The 24,670-nt window shown below is 43.5% G+C and overlaps 1 protein-coding gene across 9 annotated transcripts in view; it reads left to right on the top strand.

Annotated features, from left to right (window-relative positions):
* Positions 1–15,290, top strand: part of INF2 (inverted formin 2) — a 174,079-nt gene extending 158,789 nt beyond the window's left edge. For 8 of the 9 annotated variants that reach the window (XM_063947423.1, XM_063947425.1, XM_063947426.1 and 5 more), the window contains 3 exons: positions 1,302–2,546; positions 3,848–3,901; positions 14,021–15,290. In XM_063947423.1, coding sequence (XP_063803493.1) covers positions 1,302–2,546; positions 3,848–3,900 — 1,298 coding nt within the window. In that variant the 3' untranslated portion in view covers position 3,901; positions 14,021–15,290. The remainder of the gene's footprint in view (positions 1–1,301; positions 2,547–3,847; positions 3,902–14,020) is intronic. The other variant, XM_063947424.1, reaches the window with a different exon arrangement.
* The last annotated feature ends 9,380 nt before the right edge of the window (positions 15,291–24,670 follow it).

Raw genomic sequence — 24,670 nt, 5'->3', positions numbered from 1 at the left:
TTCTTCCAATCAGGCTCAGCGGTCAGCTTGGCCATGAAGAGACTAGTGGCTTTACCGAACCGTTTGCCAAACTGTATGCTTTCAAAGTTGCATGGGTGTTTTGTTACTAATTATGTCCCTTTTGCTTTGGAAAAGTGGCTTTGCCCAAAAAGTTTGCTGTAACTGTGCTTATAACCTGCATGTGCATACGTTACTAAATGTTTTCCATTTTGCTGCTTTATATATGCTAACATGGTTGATAATGCAATGTACATGTGATGCATGAATTTAACTCTGCTTGAAATTGGAGGTTTTTCTTTAGTTTCTGATTTGATAAAGATAATTATCACATGAAAGCATTTTCAGAATGAAAAATATTTGTTCTATTGTCAAATGGCAACAACCCTGCCAAGTTTTGCTTTCATTGTAGCCCTATCTAATTTAGAATACCATACTATATATATATATATATATATATATATATATATATATATATATATATATATATATATATATACACATGTACATATACATATTTCCCCCTATTCACTTGATTTCTTATTGCCCCTGAAAATGGTCGTTATAGATGGGGAGAGTGGAGAGGGAGAGGAAGTGGGGGAGGGGGTGTAACAGTTTCTAGGAATACGAGACCGCTTGCGTGACATTGAAACATTGTTAAATTAATTGTATGTCATCTGATATACAGTAGCTTGAAAGAAATTGTTAAAAAAAAATCTGTAGGAAGAGAAGTAACAATTTTGTCTGTGTACCAATTAAATCCATATGTGAAAATGAACAGACAAAATACTACGTGTATGTACATAGCATTGTAAATGACATTTATTTTGTAGCGATTGGGTATTAACCCTTTAGAGTAGCCATCATAAATGTAACAATGATGGCACTGTCACTGAAAACTGCTCCATAATCCGAAAACAGCATTGGGAAGACACATTATTCCTAGAACAGATGTTTTTGTCATTTATTGTTTAATTTATTGGAAACCAGAGTAGATCTACTATGAAATCTAAGGAATAAAATATTTTTTGCTATTTGGCTAATCCTGATTATTTACTTTCCTTTATTAATTTGCTGTAACAAGTTTTTAATGCAAATATTTGGTTTTGATTAGATACTCCTGTGTATGCTTTTTTTTCTTTTACGCATAATAACTTTCTGCTTCTAACTGATCTTGCCTTAACTCGTGCATGCCTAATGCAGATTAGACCCTTATGCACTGGTTCCCCATTTTTCAGTTTATTCTGTGATTGTGTTGCTTTTGATGCAATACTAAAAGAATTGTCTGATGTCATCTTATAAAGGCAAACCTGCGCAATCGAAGGAAGAAGACTCAAAGTTGGTTCATTTAAATGACTCATCCACCTTCAACACTGAAGGTAGTTCCAAATCTTCTCTCACTGTTGATTCCACTAAAGACAAAAATGACCTGCCTCAAAGTAAACCAGCAGATAATGTGGGTTCGCCTACACCTTCATGTTGCACTGTCCAAATTGCAGAAAGTCGTGTTGGAAACATTGATGAAAGCCAGGTTCATACAATGCCTAGTGTTGAAAATTCATTAACTTGTGTCCCCAACAGTTGCAGTGTAGAAAAGGCACAGAGCCGGGAGATTACTGGTGGTTCTGTCACCCCTATGAATGAAAGTCTAACAGTCTGCAAAGATGATACACCTTTGCTTTCTCAAGACTTCACACTAAGTGATGCTGTGGTGCTCCAAGATCATACCTGTGAATCAGATCAGTCTCAGCCAGATGAAGTAGACGCCAAACACACAAATGTTTTGAAAAACATCAATACTCAGGATGAAGAAAAAAATACATCTGGTACAGGGCTTCCTCACAATCTGAGCAAAGGGGCAGCTGACTCTACAGGAAATCTAGCACAAGAAAGATCATTGGCTGATGGCTCTTCACCAGATTTGGACAATGGACTAGTAGAGGTTTCTTCTAATGAAAAATCATTGGTGGTTGATGTTTTAGCTCAGGATAAAATACAGAATCAAACTTCCTCAGCAGTTCAGACTGAGACTTCTGCTGAATCCCTGCCAGTACAGCACAATGAGAGCACTGACGTTTCCCCACCAGTCCAGGACAATGGGAGCACTGGCCTTTCCCCACCAGTCCAGAAAAATGGGAGCACTGACGTTTCCCCACCAGTCCAGGACAATGGGAGCACTGACGTTTCCCCACCAGTCCAGGACAATGGGAGCACTGACGTTTCCCCACCAGTCCAGGACCATGGGAGCACTGACGTTTCCCCATCAGTCCAGGGCAATGGGAGCACTGACGTTTCCTCACCAGTCCAGGGCAATGAATGCTCCGTTTTTCCTCCGGCTCAAAACAATGAGTTGGTGGAAGTTTCTAAGTCTCCTGGGAACACTGAATCGCCTGAAGTTACACCAGAAACCAAGACAAATGTGTTCCGTGATGATTCCCTAATTAAATCTTCAGAGAGCGAAACTCATTTACAAACTTCTCATGATTCAGCGGTCAGAAGAGGTTCATCAAAAAACAAAAAGAAAAAAAAGAACTCCAAAAGTGGAGAAGGTAATTATTTAACTATATTTTTCTTTTACATATTTTCATTTTATTCATATTTGTGGCTCATCTATACCACATCACTTATGCAAATAAATAATAATTATGTATTCTGCCAAGGTTTAATGCCAATAACACTTCAAAGAACAAATAATAATATTTTGCTTTTGAAGCAATGTCTCTCTTCAGATTTTTATATTTGTCAAATGTATAAAATTCACTTCAATGCTTTGCAACATTTGTGCAGCATTATTGCACTGTTTATATTCACATTTCCTTGATGCTCGGCTGGGTTTACAGGTAATTGAGGCCTTGAGGGTAAAAAAAAAAATAAAAGCTGTAAATGTTTTACAGTCTAATATACAATTGTTATATTAAGGTATCCAAGCCTTTAGGTTTGCATAAATTTCCCCATGGCTTTGCAGAGCTTTGCCATTCAGGATAATTTACTACTTACAGATGTTATAAATCACTAGTGTAAGTAGAATGTTAATTCCTAGTGATAGACAATTGCCTAAATTGACTTGAGCAGGCCATAGACTGAACAATAAGCATTCAGCTCAGTTGATGAAACTACTGTTTTGAACGATTATCGCTCAGTGTATGGACAGGAGCAATAATCCTACACAATCTGAAAATGGCTGAAAAATGGTTGTGATGGATTTGGATATTAAACCTACCTAGTTCTCCTGGCCATTGTTCCACAGGGTCCATGCAAGGAATGTAGATTACCTCCATACATACTGCAGCATATTGCAAACAGTGGTGGTGATATGAGGTGGGGGATGGGGGGGCTTGGGGGCAGGGATACTAATTGCCTGGGCTTGCTGGAGGGTCTGCTCATGGGGACTAATGTCTCCCTGTGCAATTGCTGGTGCGCCCATTGCATCCAGGAAAGATGCTCTTTGGGGGAGCTTGGTCATGCCCCTCCAGACTTGGCCATGCCTCCTTCAGTACTCGGGACAGAGGCCATTCTCAGCGGCCCTGAAGGGGAAAAGGACAACATTTATATTTGATAAACGCTCTCTTCAGGCTCAATTAAACACATTGCATTTTATGTATAACATTAGGCTAGTAAAGCATATACTGTATATGCAATATATGATATATTACAATTGTTTGATGAAAGATATTAAATTCTTCAGCTTGGTTTAGTAGCAGCTATAAGAAAGATGATATGTGCACATCTTCCATTATTTCAAATTCCGGCACTTGCAGGGAAGTCTGTAATACGTCTTAGATGATTTCCTAGTGCCTAAATGTATTAATTGTGCGTATAGCAACGTTACATTTTCTCTCTCACAAAACAGAAATTGCTGTTGACTCTGGCACTCATAAAACAAAGAGTTGTGTGGTACAGTGAGGTATGTAACTATAGCAGGATTTGTGTCAACTAACGTCACCAATGTCTACAAAACTCACTGCTTATACTAGAAAAAAGTGATTACTAGACTAATATTGTCAATTGTTCAACTACTTTTTGTATGTCCCTCAATTTTAACTAAATGTCTTGCGAATCAATTGGGGTTAATCTATCTTTCTTCAAATGAAATGATTAATTCAGAGATGAACTACCAATGGGTGTGGTGGCTTTAATGTGTATGTCACCTCTTGCTGGTATCACGTGGCTTTAATATGGACCAGCAGACAAAGTGTATATTGAGTGGGCTGCACCAATATTCATGAGAAGATAGCCTGTCAAGTCTCAAAAAAATTAATGACATTACTGAGGAATGAGGCCCAAAGTGATGTCACCAGTTCTGTTGAATTGAAGGACTTTTATTATCGTGAATATTGGCTCCGATGACCAGATGGCTGCCTCTACTGTATATACAGCTGAATTTTAAAACCTGTTATGAAGGGATCTAGAACAGATTATTTTGGAATTTCTAGTGGTGGTGGGAGCTGTTTTCTCCACATTGTCTCAAAACCTAATAAAATTGCAAATAATCATAGAAGCCATTAGGCAGAATCGCACCTCAAATTAAATGAAATCGTTGCAACTGCACACATTTCTGATTTTGTTACCTCAATTCTAATTGAATTTGGAATGATTTCTGAAATTAGATATTTAAAAAAAAATTATCTTGTGCAAAAAAACACATTAATATCTACTCACCCAGTGGTTAGTTCCACTACTGTCTCTTATAATCAACAAACCATTTAACTAATTATTTAAATTAAATAATTAGATTACCCTTAACTTAATTTTCTCAAGATGATTGTGAAAATCAATTCTATCGCAATTTGATTAAGGTGATTAATTGCTGTGTTTTTGTTCTCTGAACAGTACCTGTTCTGTGTGTGTGTTTTTTGTTTTAATTTACTTTGGACTAATAATTTTAAGTATGTGCTTAATACAATTTTATTTTCTCTACCGGAACATCTGGGAGACAACTCTCAGGAATTGGGTGGCTCAGGGCCTTGATGATGATATTCATGTTAAATTGCATCATCATGTCCTGGTCCCAACTTTTCACTGCTTCCTTCCAGGAGGGGGAAGCCATTATGGGGGCAAGAGCAGTTCCGTAACAGGTCACCTCTGTGTCCTAGGCCAGCGCCTACCATGCAAGTGCCATCATAATGTCACATTGGTCCCAGAATAATGGTTCCTTAATCCGCTGGAACCCTCTCTATTACTCACTGTAAATAAACACATGCAAGGGTTAATTTTTTTTTTATTGAAATAAAACTCCCTTATACTCCTGCTTTATTATAAAATAAAATCCACTTCTTTCTGTCTTATTGTAGTTCAATAGATATCCAGTTGGAAGGGGAGACTCTTAACCAATGATGCAAATGGACCACTATGAGCCGTCACAAGCAGTTTTATATGCTGGCCATGTGTGAATGCCTGAGTGGCCATTGATCTTTCGGGTTAATTCAGTTTACATAGGGTCCTTCACTGGGGCTCTGAATTTAGCATCTTTTATTGTACACTTGAAATTTGCATTGGTCTTCCTCAATAAAGAAGATTGATCTATTACTGGTAAAATATATGTATTAGGTATCTTATGATTTTTGCTTTGTGACACATTTGGCATAATGCGTACGGTATCTTTCCATTATACTGGGCACTCTTGCGTGGTGAAGTTGCAACTTCAGAGTCTGGATCTTTATCCTTTACGCTGCTATTCATATCCCAAACAGAAACATAGAATTTGACGGCAGATATAAACCAATCTAGGGATAATTTTTGTTGGGAGCCAATTAACCTACCAGTTTATTTTTGGAGTGTGGGAGGAACCCAGGGTAACCAGAGGAGACCCACGCAAATATGAGGAGAATAGACAAAGTCCACACAGGGCCATTGTGGTGCCACATTTTATCCAATCTTAGTTACAGCTCAGTTAATATATAGTATATGTAGCCATTGCAGTACTGCTTATCCTTCTAACCCCAGTTTATGATTTGACATACTGTATATTACAAAATGTAAATCTAACAAAGTTCTTGATTGCAGACATTGTAAAGACTGACTTGTTTGTAGGATGAGGGCACAACCTTTTAGTAGAGATGTGCGGCGTGCACTTTTCGGGTTTTGGATCTGGATTGGTTTTGCTAAAACCACCCTTTTGTGTTTTGGATCTGGGTGATTTTTGAAAAATACATAAAAACAGCTAAAATCACAGAATTTGGGGGTAACTTTGAGCCTACGGTATTATTACCCTCAATAACATTCATTTCCACTCATTTCCAGTCTATTCTGAACACCTCACAATATTGGTTGTAGGCCAGAAGGTTGCACCGAGGTCGCTGTATGACTAAGCTAAGCGACACAAGTGTGCAGCACAAACACCTGGCCCATCTAGGAGTGGCACTGCAGTGTCGGACAGGATGGTACTTTTAAAAACTAGACCCCAAACAGCACATGATGCAAATAAGAAAAAGAGGTGCAATGAGTGGCACGCAGTGGCTGAATGTCGAAAGTGGCCCACAGTTTTTCGGGCCGCCGATAGCATCTCCTGCACGCCCCTGTCATTTTTCAAAAAATTCTGCACCACCAAATTAATTGTATGTGCATAACATGGGATGTGCTGGAATTTGCCCAGATGTAATGCACGCACAATATTGGTGGACTTACACAGTAGCACCCCTGGACTGGACTTATACGGCAGTACCCCATGACTTATACGGCACCACCACTGGACTGGACTTATGCGGCAGATTCCCTGACTTCTATGGCAGCACCCCTGGATTTATACGGCAGTACCACTGGACTTATGGCAGCACAGGACACCACCACTGGACTGATGCAGCACAAGACAGCACCACTGCACTGGACTTATACTGTGACTGGACTGATGCAGCACAAGACACCACCACTGGACTGATACAGCACAAAACAGCACTGAAATGACCCAAAAGAGCAGATCACCACCCCACGTGCCACACCACTTTCCCACACAGACACTGAGGAGACACGTCCTCTCGCTACACTCTCCAGGACTGGAGTGAAAATGGCAGCTAAGTGTGGCTCCCTATATGGAATCCAAAACTCGCAAGAATCAGACAGCGGGATGAGTAAATGCTTGCCAAAGATACAATGGATCACCATCGTTCATTAGGAATCCCCTTTTCCATGAGTAGGTATATTGGGGGTCATTCCGAGTTGATCGTAGCTGTACTAAATTTAGCACAGCTATGATCAGGCACTCAGACATGCGGGGGGACGCCCAGCTCAGGGCTAGTCCGCCCGGCATGTCAGTGCCGCCCCCCCCCCCCCCCCCTTCCCGCCCCGCAGAAATGCAATAGCTGTGCGATGCTTTTGCATCCCAGGAGTTACTCCCGGCCAGCACAGCTCCTGTAGCTGGCCGGGAGAACCTTTTCGCTGCCCCGGGTCGCAGCTGCTGCGTCCCGACACCCCCCCCCCCAATGGTCCGGCCACGCCTGCAAGGGCCGGACCATGCCCCCTAAACCCAGCCCCCTCCCGCCCAGCGACTGCCTCTGCCTCAGAGCCGATCGCTAGGCAACGACTACCTTCGGCCGTCTGGCATACGCCGGCGCATGCGCAGTTCCAACCCGATCGCTGCGCTGCAATAAACTGCAGCGAGCGTTTGGGTCGGAATGACCCCCATTCTCTCACCAAAGCCTCAGAATAGATATCTGCAATGGTATGGATTATAAATGTGCAGCGGTTTGTTTAAATTGGAATTGCTGCAAACTAGCAGTCATATCTCTCAATGGATAGAGCATCTCTGGGACTCAGCACAACATGCTGTCAATCAAGCAAAATTATCTGCACACACACCGCTGGGGGAGCCAGCTTCTTTGATGACCTTAAGCTAAATGGGCTCCTGTATTCTCTGCATCCTTAAGGTGTTTCTCCACAATTAGTGGCTTTCTCAGAAGGCGGAAGTGATCCTGTTTGTAGCACAGAGAAGATATCGTATATATACACACTGTATACCTGGGATCCAGTGATCATCAAGTAGTATGGTTCGGCATAAAGACAGACTGACTCATCCCATCCAGAAACAAAGGCGTTAGATTTTAGGAAGGCTGATTTTGTAGGGAAGGAGTGCAGGAGAGGTGGGAATCTGGGCTGAACCTGTCGGGTTTGGCCATGATTCCGACAATACACGCGTCTCAGTGGCTGAAGCCGCCAGTCCGCGTAAATTCCGACAAGTCGGATTTCCGACTTGTCGGAAAAACTGAGACTGGATTGAATAGGTCTGAACCCCTTTCTGACCTATTCCAGTCGGAAACTGCAGTCTTTCCGACAAGACGGCAGTTTCCGACTCTAATTGAATATACCCTTAAGAAGGTAATCAGATGTGCAAAGGCTGAGGAGAAAATGGCCCAGTCAGTGGGTAAAGGAGGCAAACCCTTTTTTTTTTTTTTTTTTTGGTATACTGATGGAGCTGCGCTCATCTAATGGCTATCCAGTGCCTAGCCATGCTACGGGAATGCACAGACAGTCCCATTACAGTGAATGCACAGACACTGCTATAGACGCACTTCGGCGGGTGCACTGTGGCACAGACGGAGCCACGATTAGCATGTCTCCATCTGTATAAGCAAATGGAGAAAGACAAAAGGCAGAATAATAAGCCTAAAGCCAGAGACTGGGAGACAATGTAAGAGCAGATCATCTTAATAATTATTTTTGCTCAGTATTCACTACTGAAAGAGAGGGGAAGGGGCCACAGTTAAGTTTCAGGGATATTCAGAAAAATGAAACAAGTACATTTACAGAGGAGACGGTCCTAACAGAACTCTCAAAGCTGAAAGTGGACAAATCAATGGGGCCAGATGGGATACATCTAAGGATACTAAAAGAGTTTAAAGGGGTTCTGGTAGCATCATTAACAGAATTATTCAACCTGTCACTAGCTACAGGAGTAATTCCAGAGGACTGGAAAAGAGTGAATGTAGTCCCACTGAACAAAAGTGGAAGCAAGGAAGAGGCAAGCAGCTATCAACCAGTGAGGCTTACATCAGTAGTAAGGAAACTGATGGAAACACTCTTAAAAGAAAGAGTTGTATATTATCTCAAATCCAGCCATTTACAGGATCTCAAATAGCATGGATTCACTGGGGGGGGGGAAGAGATCATGTCATCAAACCTTATTGACTTTTTTGACTGTGTGACTAAAGTAATAGATAAAGGTGGGTCTGTAGATGTGGCTTATATAGACTTTAGTAAGGCTTTTGACACTTTCCCACATCCCAGACTGTAAAATAAACTTGAAAGCATGGGATTGGAGATTTAGGGGGTTATTCAGACCTGATCGCTGTTATGCGAATTCGCAAGCCAGCCGATTATCGTTCGACTGCGCATGCGTACAGATCGTAGTATGCATGCGTGAGGCCAAACAGCAAAAAAATCCAGTCACTTTTTTCATCACTAGCCATGCGCAGGTTGATTGACAGGAAGCCGGTGTGTGGGGGTGGTAACTGCCCGTTTTCTGGGAGTGTTAGTAAATCCCAGGTGTGACAAAGTGTTTTCAATGATGGTGTGTGACATCAGCTCCGGCCCTGATCAGCCTGATTCTATCGCACTGTAGGGAGTAGGTCCTGGTCTATGCACAGACTGGATAAATCATTTGATGATGAGTGAGTTGCAAACCGATTTGCAGATGACCGGCATTCGCTGAGATTTTCGCAAGCCATACACAGACCTGCATGGGGTGGGTTTTTACTCTGTCTGGGTAGCAAATTCGCAGAGGAGCAATCAGGTCTGAATAACCCCCGAAGATGGTTGAATGGATAATATCTTGGTTGCAGGATAGAAAACAGAACGTTGTAGTAAATGGAGTGCATTCACAGGAGGGAAATGTTACCAGTGGAGTACCCCAGGTATCGGTTCTTGGACCAGTGCCTTTTAATATCTTTATTGGTTACATTGCAAATAGCATTCAAAGGGAAATTATGCCTTTTTGCAGATGACACAAAGGTATGCAACAGGGTAGACACAGCAGGAACAAATAACTGATGAGCTAGGTAGACTAGACGAATGGTAAAGATCATGGCGATTACCGTTAAATGACAAAAAAAAATGCTAAATCATGTACTTGGGTCTCAAAAATCCAAAGGCTAAATATAGTATTAATGGCACTATACTGGAAACTACTTGAGGAGGAATTGGATCTAGGAGTCACTATTTCAGGTGACTTAAAGGCAGGTAAGCAATGTAACAAAGCAATGAGGAAGGCTAGTCAGATGCTTGGTTGCATAGGGAGAGGAATCCGTAGCAGAAAGAAAGAAGTAATAATGCCACTGTATAGGTCATTGGTACGGCCTCATCTAGAAAACTGTTTATTTCTGGAGGCCATATCTTCATAAGGATATTCATACATAAGAGACTGTACAAAAAAGGCCAACTAAAATGGTGCATACCCGAAATGACTAAAAAATCTCAACATGTATAGTTTGGAGGAGAGAAGGGAAAGGGGGGACATGATAGAAACTTTCAAATATATAAAGGGTTTTAACAAAGTCCAAGAGGGAAACATTCTTCAAATGAAGAGAAGTAATATAACACGAGGACATGCACTGAGACTGGAGGGAGGTAGGTTCAGGGCAAATTTGAGGAAAAATGACTTCACAGAATGGGTAGTGGACAAGTGGAATAGTCTCTCATCAGAGGTGGTAGAGGCTAACGGTGGGTACACACTGGATTATACACTGTACGTGGTGGCCACACACACTACTGAGCCTCATTTTGACTTGTTTTAAGGACATTACATCAAAGTTGGATCAGCCTGTAGTGTGTTTTTCCACTTTAATTTTGAGGGTGACTCCAAATCCAGACCTCCATGGGTTAATAAATTTGATTTCCATTGATAATTTGTGTGTGATTTTGTTGTCAGCACATTCAACTATGTAAAGAACAAAGTATTTAATAAGAATATTTCATTCATTCAGATCTAGGATGTGTTATTTTAGTGTTCCCTTTATTTTTTTGAGCAGTGTATATATCGGCTGATCTAATTAAAGGCCGATATGTTGATGGTACATCGGCCAGTGTGTACCAGCGATATGTCTGTGAACGCCGTCGTTCAGACATATTGCGTCAGCCCTGCAATACAGCCGATGGGCGATATATCTACAGAGATATCAGTGCATCGTGCTGTGTCTACAGGCAGTCAACTAACCGCTCATACATTAATATCACAAATTCGTATGAAAAGAGTATATCTCAACAATATACATTCCTGTAGGCCACTTGTATCCTCAGCATGTAATAAAATCCACCGTACTCTGCCAGGTATTCTCCCTCTTGGTTAGTTCTCTCTCAGAATCAACATGGAATAGAGTAAATGCGAACAGAATAGTGCAACAACGTTTTTTTAATGTAAAACAAGCACGACGACATAAAACATAAAATCCAATCCAAATAAAATTGAAACACACAGGTAGCAGAAGAGAAGCCCAATGGGCAAATGAGGTATGCAATTACCGGACACTGAGAACCAAGGCTCTCAGAATAGCTTGGATGTACATAAGTACCAGGTGCCCTCCCGGGTTTTCAGCCTCCTGCCTCCCGCGTTTCAGGTCCTAAACTGGACTATTTTTCAAGGTAGTGTCACTACCTTGAAAAAGGGTCCAGTTTAGGACCTGAAACGCGTTGGTGAGGTGCAGAGAGATCACCTAATTGGCATCCGGTGGAGGCGCTTATCGGATCCAGGAGGCTGAAAACCCGGGAGGTCACCTGGTACTTATATACATCCAAGCTATTCTGAGAGCCTTGGTTCTCAGAGTGTCCGGTAATTGCATACCTCATTTGCCCATTGGGCTTCTCTTCTGCTACCTGTGTGTTTCAATTTTATTTGGATTGGATTTTATTGAGGATTTTATGTTTTATGTCGTCGTGCTTGTTTTACATTAAAAAAACGTTGTTGCACTATTCTGTTCGCATTTACTCTATTCCATGTTGATTCTGAGAGAGAACTAACCAAGAGGGAGAATACCTGGCAGAGTACGGTTGATTTTATTACATGCTGAGGATACAAGTGGCCTACAGGAATGTATATTGTTGAGATATACTCTTTTCATATGAATTTGTGATATTAATGTAACACCCATTTAGAGGAGCGCCATTGATTGTTTTCACCAATCTCCTGTTTTGCATTGTATATTCCTTGGTGGTGTGGGAGACGCCTTCATGGTGGAAATTTGATTTAGGCTGCACCTATTCTTTGCGCACCAGACAGAAGCCAGTACTTTCTTGTATTTTTAACCGCTCATACACTTGCTGCCCAAACCGGCGCTTATTGACAGCGCAACTGGGCTGGTGCATGTAAATGCCTGCCCAGTTCGTGACGTTAGTCACGGCGGATTGGGCAGTGTGTATGCACGACATACTGCCCGTTCCGGTTATAGAGATATCTGCAGTTTCATTGATCTGCAGATATATCTTCCGGTGTGTACCCACCTTAAGACAGTAGAGCAATTTAAACATGCATGGGATAGACCTAAGGATATCCTTACAAAGAAATAAGGATCCAAGAAGGTTTGAGTTAAAAAAGGGGCAGACTCGATGGGCTAAGTGGTTCTTATCTGCCGTCAAATTCCATGTTTCTATAATGGTGTAATGAGATGTATAATTGATTGTTCACAAATGCTACAATTAAAGGCTTCCTTTGCTGGGCAGCATACCATGTATTCACTCCACAGTGATAAGATACACATTATTATATTACAGGTTGAGTATCCCATATCCAAATATTCCGAAATACGGAATTTTTTGAGTGAGAGTGAGATAGTGAAACCTTTTTCTGATGGCTCAATGTACATTAACTTTGTTTAATACACAAAGTTATTAAAAATATTGTATTAAATGACCTTAAGGCTGTGTGTATAAGGTGTATATAGAACATAAATGAATTGTGTGAATGTAGACACACATTGTTTAATGCACAAAGTTATTGAAAATATTGGCTAAAATGACCTTCAGGCTGTGTATATAAGGTGTATATGAAACATAAATGTATTCTGTGCTTAGACTTAGGTCCCATCACCATGATATCTCATTATGGTATGCAATTATTCCAAAATATGGAAAAATCCGATATCCAAAATACTTCTGGTCCCAAGCATTTTGGATAAGGGATACTCAACCTGTATCAGTATAAAACTATAAGTCAAATAACACTGTAGCAAATTTTGAGTTATAATATTATACTGGTAAATGATAATCCTTTGCAGCATTTGTGTACAATTAATTGTACATCTCATCATACCACTATACCACTATATATCCTACAAAAGCTGAGATTCCAAAATGATACAATACGCAAAACCTTTTGAGCGCCGACTGAGATAGTGACACCTGTACTGTCTAATGGTTCAGTGTACACAAACTTTGTTCCATGCCCCAAAACATTAAAAATATTATCTAAAATAACCTTCAGGCTATGAAACATAAAATAATTTTGTGTTTAGATTTGGGTCCCTTCATCAAGATATCTCATTATGTATATGAAAATATTCCAAAATCCAAAACACTTCTGGTCCCAAGCACTTTGGATAGGCATACTCAACTTGTATAGCAAGCAATACTACAAGATATATGTCAAACCAAGCCAGGAATGTGCAATATTTCATAAATATATCAAATAAAAAGTAATACAAAATGAATTAGGCTAATCATGTCTAAATGGCTGTGGAGGGGATGTGTGACCGGGACCGCCAAGGCTGAGGCTCTAAAAATGTTTTTCCTGGCCATGGAGTCAATAGAGGAAAAGTAAATAGTAACATTGTTCTATAAACATGGATTAATGCTTATACAAAGTCATATTCATTGAAGAACCAAGCACGATGGGGCAATTTCACAGATCACTGGGAGCAATACGGTAATTCTATTACTTGTATCTGTGACCGCTGACTGTCATCTCCACCTTGTTTTTTCCAAACGCCTGCCATATCGCATGCATCAGATCAGGAAGTGCCTGTTATTTACCATCCAGGATGAGTGGACCTTGATGTTGACCAGATCATTCAGGTTTTCTAATTTCTTTCTTTTCATTTCACTATAGGTTTTAGAACAAGGAAGATGTACAAGCCATGACATCCTTGGAAAAACCGCCATCTCCTTTTCCTCTTTTAGTCCATTTTCAGCATATTGGTTCATGCTCTTTCCAGTTTTCTTTTTTCATACTTTTTTCATGGTATATATAAATGATTTCAGACTACTTTTTAACCTCTACATTCCAGTTCTGGACATCCCCATCTGAATCAATCCTACGGTTACCTGAATCAAAGCTGGCTCTTCAGTTCAGGCAGGAGGTGGGCTCCCTGGGAACAGTCTCTGATTTTCTGTAGCTCAGCAGTGGGCCAGATTAAGAAGGTAGAAATTGAAACCCCCTTAAGGCGGAACTAAACACAAACATACCATACACTAGTTCACAGGTTCTCAAACTCGGTCCTCAGGACCCCACACAGTGCATGTTTTGCAGGTCTCCTCACAAAAGTGCAAGTAAAATAATTAGCTCCACCTGTGGACCTTTTAAAACTTGTCAGTGAATAATTAATACACCTGTGCACCTGCTGGGTTACCTGCAAAACATGCACTGTGTGGGGTCTTGAGGACCGAGTTTGAGAACCTGTGCACTAGTTTAAAGCTCTGAACTTTTTTCAAAGCCTATGAAATGGATAGTCTACAAACTAATGTAAGCAAATTGACCTGTATGACACTATGCTGTCCAACAACTCAAACCTTCCTGTAGTCTGGGGCGATAATACTCTGTAAAATACAATGCAGCCTTCCCCTTCCCACACTGACTAGTCTTTATTTTTCATCTTGCTTTTATATCACAGGTGCATCATGTTAACTTCATTTGCATTAACTGGTTGTGACTTGGATGCTTTCAATGAATCAGGCACAGCCTGCGTCCATCATCCGTTTTAGTAACCGCTATCACATTAGAATTAAACTTAAGCTATGTTAACTGGTTTAAAGCTCACAGCTCCTTCGCTTTTTAAAGGTGAAACAGTCACCAAGCACACTTGCTGCAAAACACACAGGAAAACAGCTGACACAAGTTGGATTAACACTGTGGTGCATTGGAAGATGTGGTCAAAAATGAAATAGTCAAAAGACATTGATCCACTGCTATATCTGGGGTGCATGTGGTATGTGACCACATTGTCTAAATAAAAATCACAGAGGCTCTGCACTCCCTATAATTACTCACCATAATAAACAATAGGGTTTTAGTTCATATATTGGTCAATACATTTAAGCTTGTTGCCCATACTTGCCTACCTGACCCTCTCCATGAGGTAGAAAATGCTCTGTTCCTGGACTTTCCAGGTAATGTATGATTGCCATCACCTGTGGTGAAACACCTTTCTTATCAATTAACTAGCTCACCACAGGTGATGGCAATCATACATTACCAGGAAAGACCAGGAACAGAGCATTTTCTCCCTCATGGAGAGGGTCAGGTAGGCAAGTATGTTGTTGCCCCCCTCAAGGGACCCCATTTTTCTGCAAGTCCTACTCTATGGGGTATATTCAATTAGGGTCGGATCCATTCCGACATGCATTTGTCGGAATGGATCCGACAACCCCTATTCAATCTCATCTCAATTCGACTTTTTCAAGTCGAATTGAGATGAAGGACCCAGAGGAGGCAGGAGGGGGGGAGCCACGGGGAGACCAACGGGGACAGCCGCCGTCAGACGGAGGAGATCAGCACTACAGTAGCGCTGCAGGAGGATGTCACACAGCTGCCCGACCTCGCGGCAGTGTCCACCCGGCTCCTGCAAGCGTGACCTCACTTGCTGGAGCTGGGTGGAAGCTGCCGTGAGCGGCACGGCTGTGTGACATCCTGCTGCAGCTCTGTGCTGTAGCGCTGATCTCCCCTATATGCCCGCGGCTGTCCCCCCTCTCCTCCTCTCGGGACCCACATCTCAGTCCGACATTTTTTTATGTCGGACTGAGATGGTCGAAAAGGGGGCCAAAACTGTTTTCGACACAAGCACGTGTATCGGCAGATATTCCGGCGATCCATGTGCTTTTCGACAAGTCGAATTTATTGCATGCTTGCCTACCTGACCCTCTCCATGAGGGAGAAAATGCTCTGTTCCTGGACTTTCCTGGTAATGTATGATTGCCATCACCTGTGGTGAGCTAGTTAATTGATAAGAAAGGTGTTTCACCATAGGTGATGGCAATCATACATTACCAGGAAAGTCCAGGAACAGAGCATTTTCTCCCTCATGGAGAGGGTCAGGTAGGCAAGTATGATTTATCGACTTGTCGAAAATTTTTGGGTTATATTGAATAGGTCGAATCACAATTCGATCTTAAAAAGTTGAAAACTGTCGTCGTTTCGACAGACGGCAGCTTTTCGACTTCATTTGAATATACCCCTATCACTCTTATAAACATGGTAATTGCTATCACATTGGAGATAAACTTAAGGTATGCTAACTGATTTAAGACTCACCTGCACACTAGCTTTTCACTGTCTCACCATTATAAGCCGGTGTGCAGGTGAGCTCAGGCCAGGAAGCATATCTTAAATTTAATTGTAATCTGAAAGTAATTACCATGTTTATAATTCTGAGTGATAGAGTAGGGCTTGCCGAAAAATGGGGTCCCCCGTGTGAGGCTGCAAGTACTATATAAATGTAGGGCCATCTTAACATTGTAGACCCTGAGCAAAGCAATGCAATGAGGCCCCTGCCCAACCATACACAGGAACCAATAAAAAAAAAAATCATAACATACCCCGTCTCCCCACATCCTTCCTTCAGAGAGGCTGGACGGTCTATTCTGTGAACAAAGTGGTTGTGAATAAGTGAGGGTGGATGTACTCTGGACAGAGGGCCTCACTGGTGTTTCTATAATGGGTGCAGTATGTGCGGCCACACGGGCCGCTGAGTCCAGAGGAGGCCCCCACCGCACACGCTGCACCCATTTTCTGAATACTCACCTCTCCGGAGTCCCGCGGCGACGTCCACGGCGGTGTTAAAACTCTGCGAAAATGGCCCAGCGGCCATTTTTACGGAGTTCTGCACATGCGCAGTAGAGAAATCTCAGGGAAAATGGCCACCGCGCCATTTTCCCAGAGATCTGCGCATGTGCAGTAGAGTCTGAGCGCTCTAGTGCTCAGACTCTCAGCGCTGCTGGCAGAGAGGAGGGGGCCCGAACGGAGGAGGCTGCACCCGGGCCTCCTCCTCTCTTAACACGCCCCTGCAGGGCCTTATTCAGGTCGCATCGATATCACGATGCAACCGCAATTTGCCATGTCTGGTGCCAGTGCGCACGCACAGGTCCATCCTGTGTGTGCCGGCCACGCATTGGCTGCGAACGCCTTTGCATGATTGACAGACAGAGTGTTCACGGGATGGCAAAGCGACATTGTGGCAGTGTTATGCTCCAAACGGGGGTGTGGCCATTTTTGTGATGTCACATGTAGTCACTCCAATGGAAAAGATGTCGAGGGTGCTCCTGCCTTCGCAGCCAGGTCGTCCACAGTTGCTACAACCGCAATTAAATTTTGCTCGCAGTCACTGGGCGGGACAGTCCGCATGCTGGGCCACCTTGCCCTGTGCTGGGTGGCCCCCAGCATGCTACAGAAGCAATTGCAGTGGAAGTAACTGCACAGACTAACAGCTTCCTATTGGTCCACATAGTCACTGCCCCCTAGACTGCACACTGTGATCTACCAATCCCCCTGGTGGCCAAGCCAATGGCTTCATATATTAGTTTTTTAGAATTAGTAATGAGATTTCTGCAGTAATACTTATGTACACAATGGTAAAATGGTAGCTGCTTAGAATGACAATTATATTCACTATCTTACAGATATTTAAAAGTATCATATATTAATCAAAGCTTTTCCATAGTTTTCTTTTTACTAAAAATGAAGGTGACATAAGGTTACGCCTTATCCTATAAGTACAATAATATTATTGTTAAGGTGTGAGGAAGCCTTCAGACCTCCGGCTAATATAGAAGTATTACAAAGACAGTCCTAAGAGTTATAGTTCAGCATGGCAGGGTTCTTTCCCTAAAATACTGTATATGTAATTGCTGAGATACTTATCCAAGATGCCCCCTGACCGTTATCTTCACCAAGCCGAAGAGCCTGGATAGCTTTTAACGATGAGTGGAAGAAGGCAAGTGGTGCAAGCAGCAGAAAGGAGAATAGAGCAAGCTACAAGCACATGGGGGGTCATTCTGACCCGTTCGCTCGCTTTTTGTCGCAGCCAAGCGAACAGGTCCCTACTGCGCATGCGCCGGCGCATGCCAGACGGCCGAAGGCCGTAGCAGGGATGCGATCGCCTCTGCCTGATTGACAGGCAGAGGCGGTCGCTGAGCGGGAGGGAGCGGCGGCGTTTGGCCGCCATTTCGTGGGAGCAGTCCGGCCAACGCAGGCGTAGCCGGACTGAATGGTTGTCGGGCTGCAGCGGCTGCGTGACGTCACGCAGCCGCTGCGGGCCGGGGAGCGATGAGTAGCTCCCGGCCAGCACGCCAGAGGCGTAACTCTGGGCGGCAACGGAGTCATCTGCCGCCGGGCTCCTACTCTGAAGGGGGCACCTCTCCTCCCATTCTGTGAATCCATTGAATTAAGTTAATTGATACAGTAGCTGCCGCTATCTCTTCAGTGGCCGACTTCCTCACTGGTCCCTGCACCTTACATATCACACCCTTTTTATTATACTGTAGTGTAGATACACATTTTACAAGTGTCATACCCAGGATTAGAACCCACGTCCTATTACACTGGAAGCAGACCCCTTACTGATTAAGTTATTTGTCCTGTATAGAAAATATGAGAATTCTAACTATATGAAGTTACTTCTCTAACAATTATACGCAACTTCATATATATAATTCTCATGCTTCCTGTACAGGAGCAAATAGATCCATCAGTAAAGTGTCTGCTGTCAGTGTAACAGGTCATGGCTTCTAATCCTGGGTATGACTGCTAAGAAATGTGTAATGTAAAATAAAAGATAAGGAAATCTATATATACAATATATAAATTTTTACACACACACACACACACACACACTCTCTCTCTTCTAAATATAGGGGGGGCGGCACACCAATATTTATCTTGCCTCTGGGCAACTGGGATGAACTTACGCCACTGCAGCACGCTAAAGCTGCACTGGTCGGGAGCTACTCTTGAAGTGCAAAGGCATCACCGCTGTGCGATGCCTTTGCACTTCAGCGGGGGGCGGCACTGACATGCGGGACGGACTAGCCCTGTGCTGGGCGTCCCCCCACATGTCAGTGTGAATGATCGTAGCTGTGCTAAATTTAGCACAGCTACGATCAACTCGGAATGACCCCCTAGGTACCAAACAAAGGGGAAGATGTATTAAGCCTTTGAGAGTGATAATGTGGGGAGAGATCTGAAGTATAATCCAATCAGCTCTTAACTGCCATTTGTCAAACAAAGCTGTTTGTGTAATGTTAATCTTATGCCTGTAATGTGGCAGTGAGAAGCTGATTGGTTGATATTTTATCCCTCACCACACTCTTCAAAGCTTAGTAGTACAGGCCTGGCCAACCTGTGGCTTTCCAGATGTTTTGTTAAACTACACATCCCAACATGCCCTGCCACAGTTTCAGCATTCCCTAATAGCAAAACTTACAGCAGCTGGAGAGCCACAGGTTGGCCAGGCCTAGCTTAGTACATCTCCTTCAGAGTGAGCGAAGGCCATGGATGCAAGCATACATCCATTCCACAAGAAGGGGGATATAAAAAAAGAGGCTGCAGACTTCTTTTACTGACACAGAACAAATATCACAGATGTACTAGAACCATAGAATCATTTAATAAACTTTTGATCAAGTTCAACTTGGATGACTGCTAGTTCCTATTGTTAGCTATGTGATATGTTCAGCTTAGCCAGTTTATTACATTCTGTACTGTTAGGAAAATATATTTAATTATTTTGCAGTAAACATGTAATATATTGCTTGTTCTGTATATATGAATATTTTGGAAAAGAAAATGTTGATTCCTATAATCAATTTTTTTTCAAAGTGCAATTTGCTTACTTAATAAATTATTTTATTTGCATAAACATGTGTCTGTTTTCTTTGACAGTCCTGCATGCAATTCTACAGTTAGTAGGAGGGATGCAAGAGTTGTTATGGTTCATGATCAGAGCCGCAACTACGGGGGGGCTAGGGGGGCACGCGACCTGGGCGCGGAAAAGGAGAGGGCGCCGGCGCGAGGCAGTAAGCGGGAACTTCAACTAGCAGTGCAGGACGGCGCAGGGTAGAAGAGGCGCCGTCCCGCTCCGCTGCACCAAGGACGCGTCCGTAGAGATGCTTCCCACTTCACACAGGCGCCGCTTCACACACATAATGTGCCAGCTTTGTGTGTGTGTGTTACAGCGCGCTTCAGAAATGGAGAGGAGGGGGCCCTGACTGATATAGAAGATCAGCACTAGAAGTGTGTAAAGGTAGGGAGAGGCAGCTGTATATGTACAATATGTGTGTGTGCAGACAGTGTACTTTAACTTAGTGTGTGTGAGCAGTGCAGTGTAACCCTGAGTGTGTGTGTGTGTGTGTGTGTGTGTGTGTGTGTGTGTGTGTGTTGGAGCAGTGCAGTGTAACCGTGTGTGTGTGTGTGTGTGTGTGTTGGAGCAGTGCAGTGTAACCCTGTGTGTGTATGTTGTCAACATACACACACAGGGTTACACAGCACTCCTTCAACATTGTTGAAGCAGTGCAGTGTAGCCCTGTTTGTATGTGTGTTGGAGCAGTGAAGTGTAACCCTGTGTGTGTGCGTGTGTTGGAGCAGTGTAAGTGTGTGTGTGTGTGTATGTGTTGGAGCAGTGCAGTGTAACCCTGTTTGTGTATGTTGAAGCAGTGCAGTGTAACCCTGTGTGTATGTGTGTTGGATCAGTGCAGTGCAACCGTGTGTGTGTGTGTGTGTGTGTGTGTGTGTGTGTGTGTGTGTGTTGGAGCAGTGCAGTGTAACCCTGTATGTGTATGTTGAAGCAGTGCAGTGTAACCCTGTGTGTATGTGTGTTGGATCAGTGCAGTGTAACCCTGTGTGTGTGTGTGTGTGTGTGTGTGTGCGTGTGCGAGCAGTGCAGTGTAACCCTGTATGTGTATGTTGAAGCAGTGCAGTGTAACCCTGTGTGTATGTGTGTTGGATCAGTGCAGTGTAAGTGTGTGTGTGTGTGTGTGTGTGTGTGTGTGTGTGTGTGTGTGTGTGTGTGTATGTGTTGGAGCAGTGCAGTGGAACCCTGTATGTGTATGTTGAAGCACTGCAGTGTAACCCTGTGTGTATGTGTGTTGGAGCAGTGCAGTGTAACCCTGTGTGTGTGTGTGTGTGTGTGTGTGTGTGTGTGTGTGTGTGTGTGTGTGTGTGTGTGTTGGAGCAGTACAGTATAACCCTGTGTGTGTATGTTGAAGCAGTGCAGTGTAACCCTGTGTGTATGTGTGTTGGAGTGGAAGTGTAATCGTGTGTGTGTGTGTGTGTGTGTGTGTGTGTGTGTGTGTGTGTGCATGTGCTGGAGCAGTCCAGTGTTACCTAGTGTGTGTCTGCTGGAGTATTGCAGTGTAACCCTGTGTGTGTGTTCGTGCATGTATGTGGGCTGGAGCAGTTTAGTGTAACGCAGTGTGTGTCTGCTGGAGCAGTGCAGTGTAACCCTGTGTTTGTACTAGAGCAGTGCAGTGTAACCGCGTATGTGTGCGTGTGTGCTGGAGTAGTGCAGTGTAACCCTGTGTGTGTACTGGAGCAGTCCAGGGTACCCGTGTGTGTGTGTGTGTGTGTGTGTGTGTGTGTGTGTGTGTGTGTGCTGGAGCAGTCCAGTGTAACACGGTGCATGTGTGTGTACTGGAGCATTGCAGTGTAACCTACTGTGTGTGTCTGCTGGAGCAGTGCAGAGTAACTCTGTGTGTGGGTGTACTGGAGCAGTGCAGTGTAACCCAGTGTGTGTGTGTGTGTGTGTGTATGTACTGAAGCAGTGCAGCGTAACCCGGTGTTGTGTGTGTATGCTGAAGTACCCGGGGTGGGTACTTCATTTGTATGTATAGGAGGGGTGTATTTAACCACAGTATATTGGGGTATGTGCATATACAGGGGCACATATATATGTTTATTTTGGTAGTATGTGTATATTCAGGGGCTGTGTAGATTTGTGGATATGTACCGTACTGTGTATTATTGATAGTGTGTACATGGGGGGGGGGGGGGGGGGGGCGCGCCAAATGACTGCCTTGCCCCGGGTGACAGAAACCCTAGTTTCGGCCCTGTCATGATATACTCTGACCCTGTACAGATCTGCGATCTACGATGTACCATGTCAGCTATTGGCCTGTCCTGCTGTTCAAGGTTACATGAATAAGAATCAGGATGTCTGTTAGCTGCAAAATATCAACCAGTAAAATCTAAGGGAATGATGGTTGATGAAATAGTGCAAAAGTACAAGTGCAGTAACCAATAGCAACCAGTTAGCAACTGCTGAAACAAATGTCTAGTTGCTGCTTTTCGTGCTTTTTGCTGGGGCGTATCATTTTACAGAAAAGACACATTGCATCCTGCCAAGTGTAAGTTGTTTCCTGGGACTTTCTAGAATTGGGATTTGTAATCTAATTTATGTAGTGCACTATGTATATACTTCAGGCAAGATTTCACGAGAGAAATATGCATTATTCCCCACCAAAATGCATACTGTGATAAATATTCCACAGAACAGTTATTTGGGAAAAATATGTGCTTGGCTATACTATGACTGCAGCCTATGAAGTTTTTCCTCTGGGAGGTCAAGCTAGGTGGTGCGAGCAGAGGCAGATTAAGACTTTGAGGGGGGGGCTGGAGCATTTAGGAGAGAGGGGCCTCTGTGTTCTAAAATTAAGAGAGTGAGCGTGTTACTAGATGTCAGAAAACCTGCCAAGTCACCTGGCCAATGTGATTCTCGGGGAAAAGGGTAAAATGCCTCAAGGCTCCCACTTTACAAGTGACAAGCTTCCGCAGCCCTAAATTACACTATGCAGGAAATTTGCAGTTAATTAAGCTAAATTAAAATTTTCTTACTTTATGGCATGCGTGACTGACCACCGGTCACGCATGCCACACCTGTTATAACTAACTGGAATTAAAAATGAATTCCAGTTAATAATAAAACAGGTGTGGCATGCGTGACCGGTGGTCAGTAGACTGCCGATCAGCGTACCGACGCCGGCAGCAGAATCCTGGCAAGGGGGGTGGGGCATGCGCAACAAGCCCCTAGTGGTCGCCACGGGTTCTATTCCCACTCTGCGGGTGTCTTGGACACCCATGAGTGGGAATAGTCCCTGTTGGCATGCCGACCGTTGGGATTGTGAGGGGGCGGGATGTAGGGGGAGTTATTGTGACTGCCGGTCACATAACTACATCCCGTTATAACTTATAACGCTTGTAAGAATTAGATTTCTACCAAACACCTTTATCTCTAAAACAGAGAAATCTGTCACCACACATCAACACAGTGGATGTGGCCATGCCAATTCTAAAAGAATGTGTGCTATAATCTGCTGGGGAAAGTCCCTGAGTACAATACAGCATTCCAAGATCTGCCTCAACTGATACCAGGTAAGGAGAATGCATCATCATGCATCAACTAGGTTCTTCCAGGATGAGAACTCACAGTAAAAAATTCCATAGCCCAAGAAACCAGACATATCATAGCATTCCAGCACCTCTTTAATGGCAAACAGCGACCACTGCCAGCCATATCCGTCTTGGAACGTGGAATCCATCGTTAGACAGCTCTATCATTAACCAAAACATATGGGTCAGCAAGTGACAGTCAATAGGGCAATCCTTGACCTTCACTTCAATGCTCTAGAACAGTGGTTCTCAAACTCGGTTTTGCAGGTCAGCTAGCAGGTGTTCATTATGCAATGACACATTTTAAAACGGGATGTGGTCAAGATCCCGCCGGACGGAATCCCGGCGGTCGAAATACCGACACCGGAATCCCGACCGGCACAATCCCAACATATTCTCCCTCCGTGGGTGTCCACGACACCCATAGAGAGAGAATAAAATGGTGAGCCGAGCGTAGCGAGGCACCGTGCCCGCAGCGTGGCGAGCGCAGCGAGCCCGCAAGGGGCTGCTTTTTCCACTCTTCACCCCTGTCTGGATTCTGCTGGTCGGAATTCCGGTGTCGGTATTTCGATCGCCAGGATCCCCTCCAGAGGGAATTCGTACTGATACCTTTAAAACATACACAGGTGGAGACAATTATTTCACTTGTGATTCTGTGAGGAGACCTGTAAAACAGACAGGGCCGTCTTTTTGTATGGGCTCAATGGGCAGTTGCTCAAGGGCCCCAGAAGTATAAGGGGCATTGTCTGATAGCTGAGGGTCCCCTTTTTCCAAGGGTACCAGATTTTTGAAAATCAGCCCTGGGGAACCAGAGATATCCGACGTCAAAGCAGTTGTCCCCATTTGTGCCTGTTAATTGTTCTTCCCAGCCAGATATCTTGGGTTCTGTCTAACTTAGAGTTTTTTTGAGGATATATTCTAAAAGCTGTGACTCTCCCCTTTCAGGGACCCTGACAGCTTGTCTCTACTATGCAATAAACCAGAGATATCAGCCTTCCAGCAGCTGGTCCCTGATCCAGCTCCATACTCCTGGTATGCAGTTTTATATATTCGTCCGTGGATTGCTCTGGCTACTAAACTCTGATCCCCAAGTCGCCAGTACCTCCT

This window comes from Pseudophryne corroboree, chromosome 12, assembly GCF_028390025.1.
Source record: "Pseudophryne corroboree isolate aPseCor3 chromosome 12, aPseCor3.hap2, whole genome shotgun sequence".
Taxonomy (NCBI): Eukaryota; Metazoa; Chordata; class Amphibia; order Anura; family Myobatrachidae; genus Pseudophryne; species Pseudophryne corroboree.
The sequence above is the reverse complement of the archived record's forward strand: the minus strand, read 5'-3'. Positions and strand labels throughout refer to the sequence as shown.